Source organism: Osmerus eperlanus, chromosome 16 (genome assembly GCF_963692335.1).
Source record: "Osmerus eperlanus chromosome 16, fOsmEpe2.1, whole genome shotgun sequence".
Classification (NCBI taxonomy): Eukaryota; Metazoa; Chordata; class Actinopteri; order Osmeriformes; family Osmeridae; genus Osmerus; species Osmerus eperlanus.
This window is the reverse complement of record NC_085033.1, coordinates 15339789-15360330: the sequence shown is the minus strand read 5'-3', so window position 1 is coordinate 15360330 and position 20542 is coordinate 15339789. Positions and strand designations below refer to the sequence as shown.

At 52.8% G+C, this 20542-nt stretch overlaps 2 protein-coding genes across 6 annotated transcripts in view; one reads left to right on the top strand and one right to left on the bottom strand.

The window, feature by feature from the left end:
- The first annotated feature begins 1255 nt into the window (after positions 1 to 1255).
- Positions 1256 to 12989, top strand: si:ch211-267e7.3 (ADAMTS-like protein 2). Of its 5 annotated transcripts, none has more exons than XM_062482199.1 (18): positions 1257 to 1464; positions 3348 to 3547; positions 5165 to 5240; positions 5936 to 6038; positions 6596 to 6741; positions 6894 to 7017; positions 7171 to 7251; positions 7561 to 7736; positions 8067 to 8652; positions 8998 to 9262; positions 9515 to 9621; positions 9708 to 9834; positions 10065 to 10278; positions 10390 to 10545; positions 10763 to 10933; positions 11205 to 11381; positions 11536 to 11680; positions 12712 to 12984. In XM_062482199.1, the coding sequence occupies exons 1-18, from the start codon at positions 1366 to 1368 to the stop codon at positions 12834 to 12836; spliced, it is 3078 nt and encodes a 1025-aa protein (XP_062338183.1). In that variant the 5' UTR covers positions 1257 to 1365; the 3' UTR covers positions 12837 to 12984. The 5 variants fall into 5 exon arrangements, with proteins under 5 accessions (XP_062338185.1, XP_062338183.1, XP_062338182.1 ...); XM_062482198.1 differs by having other exon boundaries at positions 8878 to 9262; positions 9518 to 9621; positions 12712 to 12983; XM_062482197.1 differs by having other exon boundaries at positions 8878 to 9262; positions 12712 to 12983.
- Positions 12990 to 18809: 5820 nt separating this feature from the next.
- agla (amylo-alpha-1, 6-glucosidase, 4-alpha-glucanotransferase a) overlaps positions 18810 to 20542 on the bottom strand; it is an 18220-nt gene continuing 16487 nt past the window's right edge. The window contains 5 exon segments of the mRNA XM_062481611.1: positions 18810 to 19201; positions 19491 to 19624; positions 19778 to 19815; positions 19818 to 19861; positions 20241 to 20385. Coding sequence (XP_062337595.1) covers positions 19084 to 19201; positions 19491 to 19624; positions 19778 to 19815; positions 19818 to 19861; positions 20241 to 20385 — 479 coding nt within the window. The 3' untranslated portion in view covers positions 18810 to 19083.

The following is a 20542-nucleotide window of genomic DNA, read 5'->3' as shown; positions in this document are numbered from 1 at the left end:
TTGCTCAGCGGTGAAGTGCTGACTATAATGGAGCCTTGATTTAGCACCATGTTTCACATCACCTGGTTGGAAGGAAGGTAGACATGAGGAAGACACAGGCTCTGGGAGGCTGTGGGAGGCTGGGGAGAGGGAGGAGGGGCTGGGGGACTGAGGAGGAGGCTGTGGGAGGCTGGGGAGAGGTTGGTGGAGGAGGATGGAGGATGGGATTATGGTCTGAACTTGCCCCAGCTGTCAAACCTTTATATTTATGGTGACACAAGCACCAACCTGTGTTACTTACAATTGTTGTGGAGGTAGAAGGAGGACAGTGTGTGTGTGTGTTGGAGAGGGGGAGAGAGGAGGGGAAGGTTGAGGAAGAGTTGGAGGGGTGAGGAGGAGGAGGGGTGAGGAAAGGAGATCTTGCTGCATGCAGGGACTGAAACACTCATATCCTGATCATGTGTGTAGCAGAGGTGGTTCAGACCTCCTGGCCTGCCTGGGACATTTCTGCTGCCACACAACAGGGGGTCACTTTGGCCTAATGGCAGGGTTTAGGCCAACAACTTAAATCCATCTCTGGTTTGATCTCTGAAGATCTATTTTACTATAACAGCATTCATGAGAGTATATACACCAGAGTACTGTATTCTCCCCTCCCTCCCTCCCTCCCTCCCTCCCTCCCTCCCTCCCTCCCTCCCTCCCTCTCTACCCCCCCTCCACCCTCCCTCCCTCCCTCTCTACCCCCCCTCCACCCCCCCTCCCTCCTGCCTCAGAGTTCCATGTGGAACAGCTTAGAGCCTCACATGGCAAAACGTGAAACATGGCAGAGCTGGCAGAACCAGCCTGCAGACCAGCCTGCAGACCAGCCGCTAAACCAGCCTGCAGACCAGCCGCTAAACCAGCCTGTAAACCAGCCGCTAAACCAGCCTGCAGACCAGCAGCTAAACCAGCCCGCAGACCAGCCGCTAAACCAGCCTGCAAATCAATCAGTTAACAGACACTCAGCCAGCTTGGTCAGTGTGCCAGAATGTGAGGACCTGTATGTGATTCTGCTTCACCTCTTCTGACCCCTCGACTTCGTTGTATCCCTGGATGTGAATCCAGATGATGGGAAAGCTTGTATCTCTTCTGTGTCTTTCTCTCTCACACACGCACACACCTTACACACACTCAAAGTGAGTCTGTGAGTTTCTGGTTCTGGTCGTGGATCACGTCACTCTGAGCTTGTATGACCGAACCCACCCCTTCCGTCCCCGCGCGGCCGGCAGGTTACCGGGCGCCTTTCAAGCATCACGGATTTTCATCCCACTACATCTCAGCACGAGCCTCCCTTTCGAGCGGCGGGTTAGGTCGGGGGGGCGAGGTCTCCTCGTTCTTAAATGAACCATGTTCTGCCTCCGGAGCGCGAGACCCGCGGTTCTTCTAACCCACAGTGTGCTCTTGCTAATCGCGTTATCTGACACGGCGTCAAGCAACAACGATAAGGTAAATCGCAAACTTTTCATTTAACATTTCAGTTGTGATAAAACTCAATGGTAGTCTTCTTCGCTAAAGCACCGAAGCGACGTCCTTAGACCCTCCGTTACAGCACGAGCTACCTTTTCACTCAAAATATCCGATCTCCAGAATAGTTCAGAGAGTTGTAAACTGGTCTCTCTCAGGAGAATAGTCTTTTTCTTTTAAAAACCGCGCTGACCGAGTCTATCGGATCCTTGTGGGAACGGTTCCGCTTCTCCGAGTTTCGCCGGTCCCGTTTTCCCAGTAGTCTTCGGCTCGTAGATCAAAGCGCAGCTGGAGTCAGTCTCCCGGCCCGCAGTTTCCGACCCTGGCGGGGGTACGGAGGGACTGTTGCAGATTATTATAACAGCTACGGAACCCGGGTCTCTAATGGGAAACTGCAGACGGGAGGCGAGAACGGTGGACCGGAAGGTTAGGCTCCAGGCTAGTCTGAAACTCGGTTTCTACTAAGTTTGTTGGGGTCACATTTAAAGGAGCTACATGTTCCGGAACTAGTCGTTTGGAAGTCCACCGTCAACAGACGTGACTTTCTATCTTCGCGAACCTGCCAGGTTTAAAAGGATTAAAGGCTATTATGGTCATCCTTTTTCAGTCTCCTGTCTGTGATGTATAGGTCGGTACACCCCCCCCCCCCACACACACACACACAAACCGCCACCGCCCCCAGGCCTCCCGGCTTACCGGGTGCGCAGCGCGGGCTGGCACCGCACCAGACCACACCACCCTAGTAACACCCGGACCCCTAACCTGTTCCCGCCACGGTACCGACTACATAACTATTCGTCGCACCGGTCCTGCGGCGGATGTTTTGTGAAGCGGTTAAAGAGGCTATTGTGTTCTCAGGTCCAGGGGTATTTAGAGGAGTCCTGTTGAGACAAGAACCAACCTAGACTAGCAGAGGAGAGAGAGAGATAGAGAGAGGGAGGGAGGGAGGGAGGGAGGGAGGGAGGGGGAGAGAGAGGGAGGGAGGGAGGGGGAGAGTTACTGGAGGAGATATAGAAGAGCAGGAGAGATGTGAGGGTGTGTATTTGCGTATGTGTGTGTGAGAGAGAGAAAGAAAGAGAGTGTGGCAGCAGCAACATTGCACAAGGTCTTTGCTGAGCTTGGAGAGAGATGCCTTGTTAAACTGAGGACAGAGGAGAAATCTGCTCTACATTTAGACAGAGAGAGGGGGAGGGGAGAGAGGGGGAGGGGAGAGAGGGGGAGGAGGGGGAGAGAAACAGCAGGTATGACAGAGAGAAGGAGAGCGAGAAAGTGAAAGGGGGAGAGAGAGGGATGGCACTCAGGGAAGGAAAAGGAAAAAAGAGAGAGAAGACAAAAGGAGAGAGAAGAGAGAGAGAAAAGAGAGAGGACAAAAGAGAGGGAGGATAGGAGACCTAAAGCTGAAATTCAAACCAGAGCTGGTGCACATGAAGCTTCTCTGAGCTTCAAATTCAGACCAAGACTTTAACTACAGACTGGAGGAGGGAGGAGAGAGGGAGGAGAGAGGGGAGAGAGGCAGGGGGAGGGAGGAGAGAGGGGGGGAGAAAAGGGAAGAGAGAGGGGGCAGGGAGGAGTGTGTTGGGGTTACGGAGGGAGGATTATGTAATAACAGGGGAGGAGTCTGTCTCTATAAACTGTCTCTATGGGTGTCTGGTCCACACTGGGGGCAGTGTGTGTGTGTGTGCACAGCGAGTCACAGTGTGTGTGTGTGTGCACAGCGAGTCACAGTGTGTGTGTGTGTGTGTGCACAGCGAGACACAGTGTGTGTGTGTGCACAGCGAGTCACAGTGTGTGTGTGTGTGTGTGCACAGCGAGTCACAGTGTGTGTGTGTGTGCACAGCGAGTCACAGTGTGTGTCTCTCTGCCAGGACAGTAGTGACGGGAGAGAGGATCTCCAGGTGGATGCGTTCCTCCAGGGGCCCTCGGGCCAGGCTGCGGCCCACAGACGGGTCCCCGGGCCTGGGGAGGAGCTGGCCCAGTGGTGGGGAGAGTGGAGCAGCTGGTCCACCTGCTCTCGTACCTGCGGGGGAGGGGTGAGGTCCCAGGAACGACACTGTCTGCAGCAGAGGTGAGTGTCGTGACATCATCATGTAACATCTGCATGTAACATCCACCATGTAATATCACCATGTAACATCCACCATGTAACATCCTCCATGTAACATCCACCATGTAACATCCACCATGTAACATCCACCATGTAACATCCTCCATGTAACATCCTCCATGTAACATCCACCATGTAATATCACCATGTAACATCCACCATGTAACATCCACCATGTAACATCCACCATGTAACATCCACCATGTAACATCCACCATGTAACATCCTCCATGTAATATCACCATGTAACATCCACCATGTAACATCCTCCATGTAACATCCACCATGTAACATCCACCATGTAACATCCACCATGTAACATCCACCGTGTAACATCCACCGTGTAACATCCACCATGTAACATCCACCATGTAACATCCACCATGTAACATCCACCATGTAACATCCACCATGTAACATCCTCCATGTAATATCACCATGTAACATCCACCATGTAACATCCACCATGTAACATCCACCGTGTAACATCCACCGTGTAACATCCACCATGTAACATCCACCATGTAACATCCACCATGTAACATCCTCCATGTAACATCCACCATGTAACATCCACCATGTAACATCCACCATGTAACATCCACCATGTAACATCCACCGTGTAACATCTGCATGTAATGTCCACCATGTAACATCCAGCAGGGTTATGTGGGGACTAGCCCAGTGTTCTGGAAGCTTGTCAGGGGGATGGCCAGAGCATGCTAACATGCTAACATGCTAACATAACAGGCCACAGCACAGCACTCCACACACTCTCCACTCTAAATAGAGAGAGGGGAGAGAGAGAGAAGGAGGGAAGTAGACAGAGAGAGAGGAGTACAAGGAGGAGTGGAGAGAGAGAAGGAGAGAGAGAGAGACAGTGTAAGACGTTTCCCTTGACTAATAACCTCTGGCACCCCCCCCCTCCCCCCCCTCCCCCCCACCGCCTGAAGGAATGTCCTGAGGAATGACCATCAATCCCTCCAGACCGAGAACACTGTTGGCAGGTCACATGATGAGGGTCATCGAAGTGTGAGTGTGTGTGTTAGAGAGAGTGAGAGTGTGTATGTGTGTTCAAGTGTGTGTTTTAGAGAGAGTGAGAGTGTGTGTTTGAGCAGTGTTTATAATGGGGCGGTTAGTGCTGGGTCTGGGGCATTAGCAGAGATCTGCAGGCTGATAAGACCTGCACACCAGCTGGAACACATTAACACTTCTCTGGGGGGGGCAGGAATAGATTGGGGGGGGGATAGACAGGGGGAGAAAGAGGAAGAGAGAGAGAGAGAGAGAGAGGAAGAGAGAGAGAGGAAGAGAGAGAGAGAGAGAGAGAGAGAGAGAGAGAGAGAGAGAGAGAGAGAGAGAGAGAGAGAGAGGAAGGTTCCACTTTAGTAATGCTACATGTATTACCTTGTGGGGTTGAGTCCCACATTCCCTGTACATAGAATGGGTATAGCTCAGGGGTATAGCCCAGAGTATTTGACTGCAGGACAAGAGCTCACAGGTTTAAATCCCTGTTGGATGAATGCGTCTGACTAACCCGTAAATGTAACGTTAGTTGTGTGGTACTTTCTGGTCCTGCAGACTTAGCTCCGCCCACAACATCAACTCTTCCTTCTGTGTCGGCTCACCTAAACAGTACCAGCTCTGCCCCAGCCAGGTAACCATGGTGACCCTCCCCAGACCTCCTCCTTCACCATCATTCACTCTCCCTCTCTCTCTCTCTCTCTCTCTCTCTCTCTCTTCCTCTTTCTCCCCCTGTCTATCCCCCCCTCACCCTCTCACGCTCCCTCACCCTTCCCTCACCCTCTCACCCTCCCTCACCCTTCCCTCACCCTCCCTCACCCTCTCACCCTTCCCTCACCCTCTCTCACCCTCCCTCACCCTTCCCTCACCCTTCCCTCACCCTCTCACCCTCCCACACTCTCTCACCCTCCCTCACCCTTCCCTCACCCTCTCACCCTCTCACCCTCTCACCCTCCCTCACCCTTCCCTCACCCTCTCACCCTCCCTCACCCTTCCCTCACCCTTCCCTCACCCTCTCACCCTCTCACCCTCCCTCACCCTTCCCTCACCCTCTCACCCTCCCTCACCCTCTCTCACCCTCTCACCCTCCCTCACCCTTCCCTCACCCTCTCTCACCCTCCCTCACCCTTCCCTCACCCTTCCCTCACCCTCTCTCACCCTCTCACCTTCCCTCACGTGTATATATATGTGTGTGTATATATGTGTGTGTGTATATACGTGTGTGTGTATATGTGTGTGTGTGTGTATATATGTGTGTGTGTGTATATATGTGTGTGTGTGTATATATGTGTGTGTGTGTATATATGTGTGTGTGTGTGTGTGTTGCAGCCCTGCCCCAGCAGCAGGGTAAGCTTCAAACAGCAGCAGTGCTCCCAGTTCAACTCCAAGGCGTTTGGCAGGAGGCACTATGAGTGGGTCCCCCTATACCCAGGTGAGACCCCTGGCTGGACGGCTGGCCGGCTGTCTGGCCGGCTGGCCGACCTTCCGACCTGATGACAGTGTTTCCTGTTTCTCTGACCTGTGGACAGCTGTTGTCATGGGGATGGGGACTGGGGTGTTATGACTGATACATGATACATGACATCCCCTCTCTCCCGTCTGGTGAATACATTAAATGACATCATCATTATAACTTCCCCTCTGCACCCCTCACACTCGGTCCCCTGCTCCCTGGTTACCATAGTTACCCTTACATCCCAGGCAGTGATGTCACAGTTTGGCCCGATGCCAGGACAAATTAATATCCTGTACAAGATCCTGCAACTTCTCATTCTGCTCCTGATGTCACTTCCTGTGTAGTATTCTACACCGTCCCATTGTCCTGTGATGTCACCTCCTGTGTATGGTCCTACATATTTTTATTCTACAATGTCACATCTTGAGCATGAGTCTTCAGTGTCTCATCACTCTGTGATGTCACTTCCTGTGTGTGATCCTACACCATCTTATCATTCTGTGATGTCACTTCCTGCGCTTGGCCCTGTCCAGACGACTACATCAGCATCTCCAACAAGCCGTGTGACCTGCAGTGCACCACCTCCTCTGGAGAGAGACAGCTGCTGGTCCCTGCTCACGACGGGACGTACTGCCGCGACGGAGCCCACCAGGGGGTCTGCATAGAGGGGCACTGCCAGGTACACACACACACATCCTGCGGAGCCCACCAGGGGGTCTGCATAGAGGGGCACTGCCAGGTACACACACACACACACACATCCTAAAACACACCTGCTCTTACATAAACCCTCCTGACCCCTCCCCCCTGACCCCTCCCCCCTGACCCCAGCCAGTGGGCTGTGACGGCCTGCTCTACTCAAGTAAGACGGTGGACATGTGTGGCGTGTGTGGAGGCCACGGTGCTTCCTGTCAGCGCGTGTCTGGAATATTCCGGAGAGGAACCACTCACCTAGGTACTACACACACACTTACTACACAAACACACTCACCTAGGTACTACACACATACACACTCACCTAGGTACCAGCTACAGTCCTACTTGGAGCATTGCTATAGGTAGTATTAGCTACAGTTCTAGGTGATGTTGACGGCTGCTTCTGTTGCAGGTTACGTGTTCATCACCAACATTCCTGCCGGGGCCTCCGACATCCAGATCATAGAGAGACGCAAGACAGAGAACATCCTGGGTGAGAACTTGAAACGTACTAGAACCAGAACGTACTAACCTAGGACTAGAACCACAACATACGGGCTAAGAACCAGGACTAGAACCACAACATACGGGCTAAGAACCAGGACTAGAACCACAACATACGGGCTAAGAACCAGGACTAGAACGTTTTACAGAAGAAGAAGATCTAGAACTTGGAACAATCTGGCTTAGAAGCAAAACTTTCTTCCTGATAAAGTTACATTCACCTTGTCAGATGAACACAACACTCATCTAATCACGTGAAGCGTGACTGTCCCACTGTCCTGCAACTTCCTCCCTCTAGCCCTATCAGACGAGGCTGGGCACTTCTTCTTCAATGGGAACAGCGTGATTGACAACCCCAGGAACTTCCGTGTGGCTGGGACAGTGTTCAAGTACCGCCGGCCCTCCACCTTCTTCTCTGAGGGTCTTGAGTACATCATCGCCCAGGGCCCCACCAACCTCGGCATAAACTTGATGGTAAACTTTTTTATCAAAAGTATTTTAGTAACCGTTCAAACGTTTTTTTTTTTTTTTTTTAAACCTTTCAAAACTTTTTTTTTTTTTTACCTTTCAAAAAAAAAAATCCTAAAATATTTATTCAACCTTTCAAAACTTTTTTTTAAAAATTTCGTTTAGTAATCAATGTTATGACTTAGTTATGAGTGTTATATTTGTTATATCTCTTTCTGTTTCTCTCTCTCTCTCTCTCTCTCTCTCTCTCTCTCTCTCTCTCTCTCTCTCTCTCTCTCTCTCTCTCTCTCTCTCTCTCTCTCTCTCTCTCATCCTCTCATCTCCGTTTGGTTCTAGTACAACAACCTGAATGGCAAGATGCCCCACATCACGTATGAGTACACTGTCCCCAGCCACCCCGCCCCTCGCACAGCCACGCCCCTCCACCAAGCCTCTTTAGACTCCTCCCTCTTTGAGCCCGCTCCCGGAGACACACTGCAGGGGACGCTGGAGACACGCCCCTCTCAGAGCCACGCCCCCCATGGACACGCCCCCCATGGCCACGCCCCCAATGGCAACGCCCCCCACGACACGCCCACCAATAGCACTTCCTCCCAGCTCTCCTCCCACGACAATGAGATAGACGTCATGGAAGACCTTGAGAAACTGTCCAATAACAACGCCACCCAGGGCCAATCAGATCCTCAGCTGGAGCGAGAGGGGGCGGAGCCGGAGAAAGAAGGGCTGGACGAGGATGGGGATTGGCTGGAGGGAGACAGGAGAGAACAGCCTGACCTGGAAAAGGAGGAGCTAGACACAGAGGAGGAGGAGCTGGAGCGGGCGGCGGCCATTTTGTTCTACAGACCTGCCAGTGATGTCATCGGTGACATCATCACTCACAATGACCTTCAGGATCAGGAGAGACCGGTTCCCGCTGGTTACCGTGAGTCTGATGAGTTGATGAGTCTCAGCATTGGCTTTTTATATCCAGTCTCAACATTTGCATTTGAGTCTTTTTGATTTAGATTTTTTTGTTGTTGTTCTTATTTAGTCTGACAATACCTTAATGATTATAAATAAATTCTGGCTGTGCTAAATGTCATAAATTGTAAAGTCTAAAGAGGGTATCTCACAGTCCCAGATAGTGATCTACTATGTGCATCACCAGGGACGGATTCCAACTTGATTGACAGCAACACAGCCAATCCCAATGCCACTGGCCCAGCCAAGCCCCTCCCCCACCATCGCAGCCTCATTATGGACCTCTTCCTCTCTCCTGGCCCTCCAGGCCACGCCCCCAGACCGCCCCCCTGCCCAGAGAGCCCCGCCCCCTGCTCCGTCAATCAGCTCAATGCCTCCTCTGGATTGAACAACCGCCTGGTGGTGGAGGCGTACGCTGGGAGTCTGGACCTGCAGCTTCACGGCCCTCCTGAGGATGCCAGCTCCCCCTACGGGCTCCTGTATGAACTGCAGCCCAACAGCACCCAAACTCTCTCAGCCAATCAGCTGAACCTGCATGAGGTGCTGCCTGTCCAAGGACCCAGCACGGAGAGGTGAGCTGGAGAGAAGGAAGGAGGGGTGGAAAGAGGGGGTGAGGGGAATGGAGGGACAGAGGGAGATGAAGGGATGGATGGATAGAGGGATGGCATGAATCATCATACACTTAAATATGTTAGCGTGTCTGTTCCTGTAGTTGCTACCCTGTCAGGTAAACGTTCCTCCTCAACCCACTTATCTCCCCCTTTTCCTCTCCTCCTCCTCTCCCCTCTTCTCCCCTCTCCCCCCTCCCCTCCTCTCCCCCCCAGCAGTAATGAGTTTGAGGTGGGCTCTCTGGAGCAGGACATCAGTCTGGCTGACATGTACAGGTGGAAGATCTCAGCCTACGCCCCCTGTAGCTCAACCTGCACTACAGGTACACACACACACACAACTCCCCACCCACACATACACAAATGTTTAGCAAAACAAGCCCCCCCCTGACGGCCCCTCTGTGTGCAGGCATCAGCACGTCCTATGCCCTGTGTGTGAGGTACGACGGCACGGAGGTGGACGAGGCCTACTGTGATGCTCTCACCAGACCCGAGCCCACCCACGAGTTCTGCACCGGCAAGGACTGTCTGCCCAGGTAAGGGACCATCTCCCAGAGCTATACGAGTCAGTCCTCCTGCACCAGCTACGCTATTCTCAATAGCTCATGGACCAGTGGAAACTGGGCTCCATGGAAACCAGGTTCCATGGTTAGCGGGCTCCATGGTAACCAGGTTCCATGGTTAGCGGGCTCCATGGTAACCAGGTTCCATGGTTACCGGGCTCCATGGTAACCAGGCTCCATGGTAACCGGGCTCCATGTCCCAGGTGGGAGAGCAGTCGCTGGAGCGAGTGTTCTAGAACCTGCGGTGAGGGGTTCCAGTTCCGGACGGTGCGCTGCTGGAAGATGATGTCACCGGGGCTGGACAGCTCTGTGTACGACGACCTGTGCGAGGGGGCGGAGCTACACAAGCCCATGTCTCGCAAGGCGTGCAGGAGCAGTAGCTGTGGCCCGCAGTGGGAGGTCTCTGATTGGTCAGAGGTACGAAAGTCTGTGTGTGTGGCGGGGTGTTATTGTATGTGTGTGTGTATGCTGTGTCATTGGATTAGTGTGTGTATTGTGTGTCATTGTGCGTGTGTGTCATTGTACCAGTGCTCGGCAAGGTGTGGGGGGCGTGGCCTGAGCAGGAGGGAGGTGCGCTGCTCCATGGAAACCAGACTGTGTAACGATTCATCTCGACCAATCAGTGAGAAGGAGTGTGAAGGCCCGCCTTGCGATCGCAGGTGGACTGTGTCTGACTGGGGCCCTGTGAGTTACACACACACACACACACACACACACACACATGAGCAAACACACAGGTGAGAATACACACACACATTTCCATAATATTCATTTTTGTTGTGCTCCTTTTTCTGTCTGTGTGTGTGTGTGTGTCTGCGTGTGTGTGTGTCTGCGTGTGTGTGTCTGCGTGTGTGTGTGTCTGCGTGTGTGTGTGTCTGCGTGTGTGTGTGTGTTGTCTAAGTGCTCAGGGGTGTGTGGTGAGGGCAGGATGACTCGTTACGTGGTGTGTAAGACGGCCAGTGGCAGCAGCATCTCGGAGGACCAGTGCGACCACACCCTCCGACCCCTGGCTGTGCAGCCCTGTGGAGGCAGGACCTGCCCCGCCCACTGGGTGGAGCAGGAGTGGGAGCAGGTGAGGGGTAACCATGGAGATGACATCTGCATACGGTGTGTATGCTTTGTCAATCTGGCAGTCGTGTTTATCCAAAGCAACATACAAATAGTTCATAGAGTGTTTATGTACAATATCTACTTTGTAGCCATGATCAAAAGACTCAATGTTGTATATTCTGAACTCTTATAAATTGTTGTTCTATTTGTATGTGTGTTTTTCTGTGTCTGTGTGTCTGTGCCTGTCTGTGTGTGTGTGTGCGTGTGTGTGCGTGTGTGCGTGCGTGTGGCAGTGCAACGCCACGTGTGGTCGTGGCGTGCGTGTGCGTCAGGTGGTCTGTGCTGGACTGGAGGAGGGCGTGTTCAAGGGTTACCCGGAGCAGAGCTGTGACTCCTCCCCCAGGCCGCAGGATAGCTCCGCCTGCTTCCAGAGACCCTGCTCCAAATGGTTCACCACTTCCTGGTCCCAGGTACGTGTCATCAAGCCCCTCCCACTCCTAGGAGACCCAGCGAGGGGGCAAAACGTGCTACCACAGCAACGATTCCTTTGTGACTGTCTAGAAAGGAGATGTTTTGATGCGTAACTTCTCTCCTCTCTTCCTGTCCTCCTCCTCTCCTCCACAGTGCAGTAAGACTTGTGGGAGTGGTGTCAGGGTGCGGGAGGTCAAGTGTTACCAAGGGGAGGAGCTAGGCCACAGCTGTGACTCCGCCCTCAAACCCGAGGCCAGACAGACATGTGAAGTCCTGCCCTGCCCCACGGACGCTCCCGGTAAGCCTCCCCTTCTCTCACCTCCTCCCTCCTTCTCTCACCTCCTCCCTCCTTCCCTCCCTCCTTCTCTCACCTCCTCCCTCCTTCCCTCCCTCCTTCTCTCACTTCCGCCCTCCTTTGATTTGCATTCACCAATGGCCTTTATGCTTATGTTTGTATGTATATGTATGGTGTGTGTGTATATGTATGGTGTGCCTTTGTGTGTGTGTGTGTGCCTGTGTGTGTGTGTGCCTGTGTGTGTATGGTGTGCCTGTGTGTGTGTATGGTGTGTGTGTGTGCCTGTGTGTGTGCCTGTGTGTGTGTGCCTGTGTGTGTGTATGGTGTGCCTGTGTGTGTGTATGGTGTGTGTGTATGGTGTGTGTGTGTGCCTGTGTGTGTGCCTGTGTGTGTGTGCCTGTGTGTGTGTATGGTGTGTGTGTGCGCCTGTGTGTGTATGGTGTGTGTGTGTGTGCCTGTGTGTGTGCCTGTGTGTGTGTGCCTGTGTGTGTGCCTGTGTGTGTGTATGGTGTGTGTATGGTGTGTGTGTGTGTGCGCCTGTGTGTGTATGGTGTGTGTGTGCCTGTGTGTGTATGGTGTGTGTGTGCCTGTGTGTGTGTGCCTGTGTGTGTGTATGGTGTGTGTATGGTGTGTGTGTGTGTGTGCCTGTGTGTGTGTGCCTGTGTGTGTGTGCCTGTGTGTGTGTATGGTGTGTGTGTGTGTGTGCCTGTGTGTGCCTGTGTGTGTGTGTGCCTGTGTGTGTGTGTGCCTGTGTGTGTGTGCCTGTGTGTGTGTATGGTGTGTGTGTGTGTGTGCCTGTGTGTGTGTGTGCCTGTGTGTGTGTGTGCCTGTGTGTGTGTGTGCCTGTGTGTGTGTGCCTGTGTGTGTGTATGGTGTGTGTGTGTGTGTGCCTGTGTGTGTGTGCCTGTGTGTGTGTGTGCCTGTGTGTGTGTGCCTGTGTGTGTGTATGGTGTGTGTGTGTGTGTGCCTGTGTGTGTGTGCCTGTGTGTGTGTGTGCCTGTGTGTGTGTGCCTGTGTGTGTGTGCTCTCCCCAGCTGCGGAGGACCAGTGTCAGGATAAGGTGACGGCGACCTGTGGGCTGGTGCTGAAGGTCCGGCTGTGTTCTCACTGGTACTACAGGAAGGTCTGCTGCCAGTCCTGCCACGGGCGGGGCCCCTGACCTCCGACCCCTGTTACCTGACCCTATACTGACCCCCAACCCCTGACCCCGCCCTAGGCCCCTTCCCCCCACACAATGTGAAGACCCCCCCCAATCAGGAGAGCACACTGCTTTGTCCCCTCAGCCCCTCCCCTTGTAACCCCCCCTGACCCCCACCCCGCCCTATAGACCCCCCTGACCCCCCCTCCCCCACCTCCTTTTGCCCCCCCACTCCCCCTGCTGGAGTCGCTTCTGATTTAGGTGCTACAACAACAACCCCCCACACTAAAGGTGCTATTTGTCAAACCAGACCACCCAAACACCCCTCCCTACCCCTAACCAGACCACCCAAACACCCCTCCCTACCCCTAACCAGACCACCCAAACACCCCTCCCTACCCCTAACCAGACCACCCAAACACCCCTCCCTACCCCTAACCAGACCACCCAAACACCCCTCCCTACCCCTAACCAGACCACCCAAACACCCCTCCCTACCCCTAACCAGACCACCCAAACACCCCTCCCTACCCCTAACCAGACCACCCAAACACCCCTCCCTACCCCTAACCAGACCACCCAAACACCCCTCCCTACCCCTAACCAGACCACCCAAACACCCCTCCCTACCCCTAACCAGACCACCCAAACACCCCTCCCTACCCCTAACCAGACCACCCAAACACCCCTCCCTACCCCTAACCAGACCACCCAAACACCCCTCCCTACCCCTAACCAGACCACCCAAACACCCCTCCCTACCCCTAACCAGACCACCCAAACACCCCTCCCTACCCCTAACCAGACCACCCAAACACCCCTCCCTACCCCTAACCAGACCACCCAAACACCCCTCCCTACCCCTAACCAGACCACCCAAACACCCCTCCCTACCCCTAACCAGACCACCCAAACACCCCTCCCTACCCCTAACCAGACCACCCAAACACCCCTCCCTACCCCTAACCAGACCACCCAAACACCCCTCCCTACCCCTAACCAGACCACCCAAACACCCCTCCCTACCCCTAACCAGACCACCCAAACACCCCTCCCTACCCCTAACCAGACCACCCAAACACCCCTCCCTACCCCTAACCCTAACCACCCAAACACCCCTCCCTACCCCTAACCAGACCACCCAAACACCCCTCCCTACCCCTAACCAGACCACCCAAACACCCCTCCCTACCCCTAACCAGACCACCCAAACACCCCTCCCTACCCCTAACCAGACCACCCAAACACCCCTCCCTACCCCTAACCAGACCACCCAAACACCCCTCCCTACCCCTAACCAGACCACCCAAACACCCCTCCCTACCCCTAACCAGACCACCCAAACACCCCTCCCTACCCCTAACCAGACCACCCAAACACCCCTCCCTACCCCTAACCAGACCACCCAAACACCCCTCCCTACCCCTAACCAGACCACCCAAACACCCCTCCCTACCCCTAACCAGACCACCCAAACACCCCTCCCTACCCCTAACCAGACCACCCAAACACCCCTCCAGACCATGTGTAGATGTAAGACCAGTACCCACCCCCTCCTCTACCTGCCCCTCCTTTCCACAGGTGCTCTAACCAAGAGGTGTTGACCTTTAACCTCTGACCCCCTAGGCAGCTCCCCTCACCGTGGTTACAGAGAGACAAGCTCTCTCCCTCCTCTGCTGTAGAATGCCTGTCTGCCTCCTCTAACTCCTCTGTTTACCTGGTGTTGTTTATCTGTTGTTTACTTGTTTACAGAAATGTTGTTGTTGTTGTTTTTGTGGATGTTGTGGATGTACTTGTCCAGCTGGTGTTAGAGGAAAAAAAAATTAAACTCGGCTGATTTTGGAACTTCCGCTGTCTCGTCTTAATGATATCACAGTTCCTGTCTGGCCTTTATGATGTCATAGTTGCCTTTCTGGCCTTTATGATGTCACAGTTCTTGTCTGGCCATAGTTGTTTTTAAAGTTATGAAATAATAATTATATTTTCTTCAAACAGGAAGTGAGGTGTGTCCAAATGGGATAAACAGGAAGCTAGATCTGGATAGATTAATGCTCCCACTGGTGACAAGAACTCCAGCTGGAACCTGTTCCTCTCTACTGGAGAGAAGGAGGGAGGGAGGGAGGGAGGGGGAGGGGGAGGGAGGGGGAGGGAGGGCTGGAGGGAGGGAGGGCTGGAGGGCGGAGGGAGGGAGGGCGGAGGGAGGGGGGGGGGGAAGAGAGAGAGAGAGTGAGAGAGGGAGGGAGGAGGATCGGTAACTAGGTATAATAATGACCCCTGGCTGTGTTCCTGTTATTAGAGTAAGGAGCAAACCCTCTTCCCCCCAACCCTTCCACCCCGTCATTACAGTTGCCATGGTCACCACTGATGTTTGAGCTCAGGTAATCCCGCCCACATGAAGCTCCTTCCCAGGAGAGAGCAAAGAACCAATCGCAGCGGAGACTGTTGTGACGTGTCGACCAATCAGAGGTGTCACCTGCATGGTGGCACCTGGAACTATCACACAGACAGACTGGGAGACAGAACCTTCAATCAACATCTCAACACCGGATTCTACTGGACTAGAACTTACTGAACTAGACCAGACCAGTCTCCTCCAGAGCAGTCCAGACTAGACCAGTCCAAACCAGACCAGTCCAGTCTCCAGCAGACATCACTTGGCAGCAGCTCCAGTAGAGATGGTAAGGTGTTCTACTCTACTCTGCTCTACTCTGCTCTACTCTGCTCTACCCTACTCTGCTCTGCTCTACTCTGCTCTGCATAATCATTTTGTTCCTCTTAAGGGTCTTCTGGGCTACCTCCTTGTTGTCATGGTGACAGGTGCGTTTTGGTTGGAAGGTTCTGAGTGTTTTCCGAACGGTTCCGTCATCGCCTCCTGTGGAACCCTTTACCCGGGTCACAATCCCTACACGACCCCCCAACCCGGCCTCGCACCCTACCTGCTCTCAGCCTCCAGCACCACCTACAGCCCCGGAGGCACCATCACAGGTCAAACACAAACAGGAGTTTAGATGCTATTATTGTTACACGGTAGCTGAGATGTGGTTTCTGTGTGCTCTACCTGGTAAACACGGACCATGACTTGACTCTGACCCCCCATATACTGTTGACTACATCTGTTCCTTAGTTATCTTAGAAAACATCAATGAAATCAAGCGCACCAGATGTGAGAGCATTGTGTGGTCATCGCATGGAAATGCTGGGCGTGAAATGTGATCGTTTGTTTACTGAGATGGACTGAGAAGGTCATATTTCTGTTTGTTAGGAATGCCTTAATCCTCTCTCCCTTACCTCTCTCCTTCCCTCTCTCCTTCTCTCTCTCCTTCCCTCTCTCCTTCCCTCTCTCCTCTCTCTCTCCTTCTCTCCTTCTTCTCTCTGATTTCCTCTCTCCAGGATATACATTACATATTGTAACCAGATCAAATAGAAATGTTTTAAGCTTAGATTTAAAAGATGGGTAGTGTAGTGGCAGTTGTAATATGAATTAGCAGGCTGGTCCAGAGTTTAGGAGCAGCTTCTGCGAATGCACGATCCCCCCCTAGACTGGAACCTAGACGTGAACCTAGACTGGAACCTAGACTGGAACCTAGACTGGAACCTAGACTGGAACCTAGACGTGAACCTAGACTGGAACCTAGACTGGAAGCTAGACTGGAACCTAGACTGGAACCTAGACTCAGGGTTTCTCCCTCCTTTCCCCCCTCCTCTTCTTCTCTCCTCTACCTCCCACATCTCCTGCTGTGGTGTCAGCTTATGTAAGCAGGTCAAAGGTCGGAGTTCATGACCTCAGTCCAGCATGACCCCACAATACAGACCAGGTGATGTCATGGAATAATAATTCTCTCCCTCTTCCTCCCCTCTCCCTCTCCCCCCCCCTCCCCCCTCCTCCCTCCTTCTCTCCCCCCTCCCTCTCCCCCCCCCTCCCCCCTCCTCCCTCCTTCTCTCCCCCCTCCCTCTCCCCCCCCCTCCCCCCTCCTCCCTCCTTCTCTCCCCCCTCCCTCTCCCCCCCCTCCCCCTCCTCCCTCCTTCTCTCCCCTCTCCCTCTCCCCCCCCCTCTCCCCCACAGTGACCCTGGAGGGGTTGAACTCCTCGGTATTTCAGGGTTTCCTGTTACAGGCTCTCTGGGTGGGGGGGTCTGGGGAGGTGTGGGGCGCTTCACCAACATCAACACCACCCTCACCACCGGCCTACACTGCAGCAACACACGGGTATGTGTGTGTGTGTTTCTGAGTACATGTGTGTGTGTATCTTTGAGTGAAGTTTGTGGATGTGAATATCTGTGTGTTTCGGTGTCTGTGTGTTTCTGAGTGCATGTTTGTGTTTCTGAGGGCATGCTTGTGTGTGTCTGTGCATTTTCTGCTGTTCAGATTGTTCTGAGGTTTGACATGTGATAGTCTGTTTATTGGACTGCGCTCCATTGTGAGAGTTCTATACACCTGAACTAATCCTTCCATCTCTTTCTCCTTCTCCTGTAATCCCTTCACTCTTTCTCACCCTCCCTCCTCACCCTCCCTCACTCTCCCTCCTCCTTTCTGCTTCCTGATCCTGGTCAGAACTCATCTGTGAGTCATGCTTCAGGCTCCAATAAGACGAGAGTCCAGGTGACCTGGGAGGCTCCAGCAGAGCCCTCCCTGGAGGACCTTCTCTTCAGGTGACAGACTGCTTCAGCACACTACTGCATCAAATCCCCCTGATGAAAACATTGTTCTACATTGTTCCGTGTTCTAACCACTGCTCCACTTGGTTCCGTGTTCTAACCACTGCTCCACATGGTTCCGTTGTCGTTGCAGTGCCACGTTTGTGAAGAACTATGCAGAATTCTGGTGGGGTGTGAACAGCTCTGTGGTCCGTTCCTCAGGTTCTCCTGGTTCCTCTGATCCCGTAAGTTCCCCTGTCATCACCCTGCACCTCCTGGCTTCTGTCCTCGTGTTGTTGTGGTTGATGTTATTTGTTTACTCCTTCCAGACCATCTCCGCCGGTCTGCTGGCTGTGCTGTGGGCCACGGTGGTCTGTCTTTCTGTCTACAACTGACACACACACACCTCACACACACACACCTCACAGACATACACACACACGTAAAACATTCACAAACATTGTAAGCAAACACAAAAAAACTTGAAACCTTACTCGAGACATAGACAGAAACTGACCTAAAATTAAATATGAAAAGATTAACTTTCATCTAATTCTTGAATAAAAATATGATATGTTGCACATTGAAGACTCTTTATTGATATCACCATGACAACAGTATGTAAACACACAAGAAACATCTAGGAGAAATAACACACTAACCAATCAGATGTCAAGGTGGAGAGTTTAGTGGGAGGAGCTTATCTGACTAGGAAGTTAGTTGTCCCCAAACAAACCCACCTACAACATTATTAATTTTCACAGAGTTAAAGTTATGATCTTCAAAATACTGCATTCCACTTTCTGACTCAACATCATTGCATATGCTTAATTATCTCTTAAGCATAATTTTCTAAATGCTTCAAAACCTATCCAGCACACTGGCATGCATATGGGGGGAGTCAGATGGCTGAGCGGTGAGGGAGTCGGGCTAGTAATCTGAAGGTTGCCAGTTCGATTCCCGGCCGTGTCAATTGACGTTGTGTCCTTGGGCAAGGCACTTCACCCTACATGCCTCGGGGGGAATGTCCCTGTACTTACTGTAAGTCGCTCTGGATAAGAGCGTCTGCTAAATGACTAAATGTAAATGTAATGTAAATGCATATCTTCACAAACAAGCAGCTCGAAAAACGAAACTCTTCAAAATTCCCTTTAATACAGACTACAGTAGAAACATGTCTATGACATCAGTAGACTCGTCTAGCCTGTGACATAGTGGGCGTGCAGCTCGAGCAGGATCCAAGTTTCAGCTCCTGGTGTTGGAGCAGGAGACAGATCTTCACACAACACAGGTCCTCACAACCTGCTAGACGACTACTGGTCACCAGGAGGAACAGTGAGAAGGTCTGTTTTCTATTGGTTAATATGTGGGTGTGTCATGGAGTACAGAGGCTCTGATTGGATGTGATTCTGTAGAAACTTAAGCCGATTGGACGACCTATCAGGAAGTATTTAGCTAGCTTCCTGTCTGAGCCTTCGTTACGCCGACCCCCTCCACCACACACAGCTCTGTGGGAGCCATGGAAAGGACATGTAAACAAAAAAACACACGTCTAGACACGAGGGGGATGGGCTACAGCATGTAAGACCAGGAAGCTGAACAGGATGCGGCTGTCAGTCTACAGGAAGTGATGCGTCACAGGTCGTGGAGGACTTCCAGCACCGTGGCGATGGACCAGGCCTGTGATTCGCAGCTGAAGGGGCAGTACTGGCCGTTCTCATTGGTCAGTTCAGGAAGACCCTTCCAGGGTGACCTTCAGGAGAGGATATGTAGTTTATACAGGGGAGTGTGTGTGAGAGTGTGTGTGTGTGTGTGTGTGTGTGTGTGTGTGAGAGTGTGTGTGTGTGTGTGTGTGTGTGTGTGTGAGAGTGTGTGTGTGTGTGTATGTGTGTGTGTGTGAGAGTGTGTGTGTGTGTGTGTGAGAGTGTGTGTGTGTGTGTGTGAGAGTGTGAGAGTGTGTGTGTGTGTGTGTGTGTGTGTGTGAGAGTGTGAGAGTGTGTGTGTGTGTGTGTGTGTGTGTGTGTGTGTGTGTGTGTGTGTACCTCTCCAGGTGGACGTAGTGCTGTGACAGCAGGTTCTTCACCAGCAGGACTGTCTGCTCGTACGCCTCCTCACTCAGCTTCCTGGAGAAGTACAGCTTAGCTCGCAGGAAGTACCCTACAGGCCACAGCCACTCCTGCACACACACACGCGCACGCACATACACACGCGCACACACACGCACGCACACACGCACAGAAAGGTGAGTTGACAGTTGTCTCCGTTACAGCCAGCGGGTGTCTCAGTCCGTGGTGCAGTTCCCCTCCCCTCCTCCAGGGGGCCCTCTTACCGGTCCCTGGTGGTAGTTGAAGCCTCTGGCCAGGTTGTGTCGTTGTCCAGGGCGTTGTCGTAGACACCACAGTACACCATGTCACTATGGAAACCATGAACAGGACAAGGTCAGGGTCTGAACCACCGGGAGTGAGGTGGCTGAGCGGTTAGGGTATCGGGCTAATCAGAAGGTTGCTGGTTCAATCCCCGGCTCTGCAAAATGACGTTGTGTCCTTGGGCAAGGCACTTCACCCTACTTGCCTAGGGGGAATGTCCCTATACTTACTGTAAGTCGCTCTGGATAAGAGCGTCTGCTAAATGACAAATGACAATGACAAAATGTAAATGTAAATGAATCAGGGGTCATGGTCAGTTATTGCTAGGTCAGGGGTCAATCTTAGTTAGGGATCAGGGTGTTGGCTATGGGGCAAGAGTCAGGGGTCAGGTTATGGGTATTAGGCCAGGGTCAGGGGTCATCTTACTCGGGGTCCAAGGTCTTCATGCCCAGCGGCCCCAGCAGCTTCTCCTCTGCCACCTCCAGAGCCTGCCACGCCTTCTTCACACTGAACAGCTCTGGGGCCTGGGGACACAGCCAATCACAGCACAGCATCGGGGTTAGGCAGCCAATGACAGCACAGCAAAGGGGTCAGGTAGCCATCACAGCACAGAATACAGGTCATACACAATCATAATACATTGTAAAGTAGCATACAAGATGACCAATCACAACCAGTCATCCACCAACCGCGTATCTTTCATTTCCTCCCGCCCTCCTTGTACTCAC

Bases quoted from the DNA above. Each gene is read 5' to 3' on its own strand.
- si:ch211-267e7.3 (XM_062482197.1), top strand. From the start codon at position 1,366: ATGTTCTGCCTCCGGAGCGCGAGACCCGCGGTTCTTCTAACCCACAGT. The intron at 8,653-8,877 runs GTGAGTCTGATG...GTGCATCACCAG, and splicing joins ACCGGTTCCCGCTGGTTACC to GGACGGATTCCAACTTGATT. The intron at 9,835-10,064 runs GTAAGGGACCAT...TCCATGTCCCAG, and splicing joins GGCAAGGACTGTCTGCCCAG to GTGGGAGAGCAGTCGCTGGA.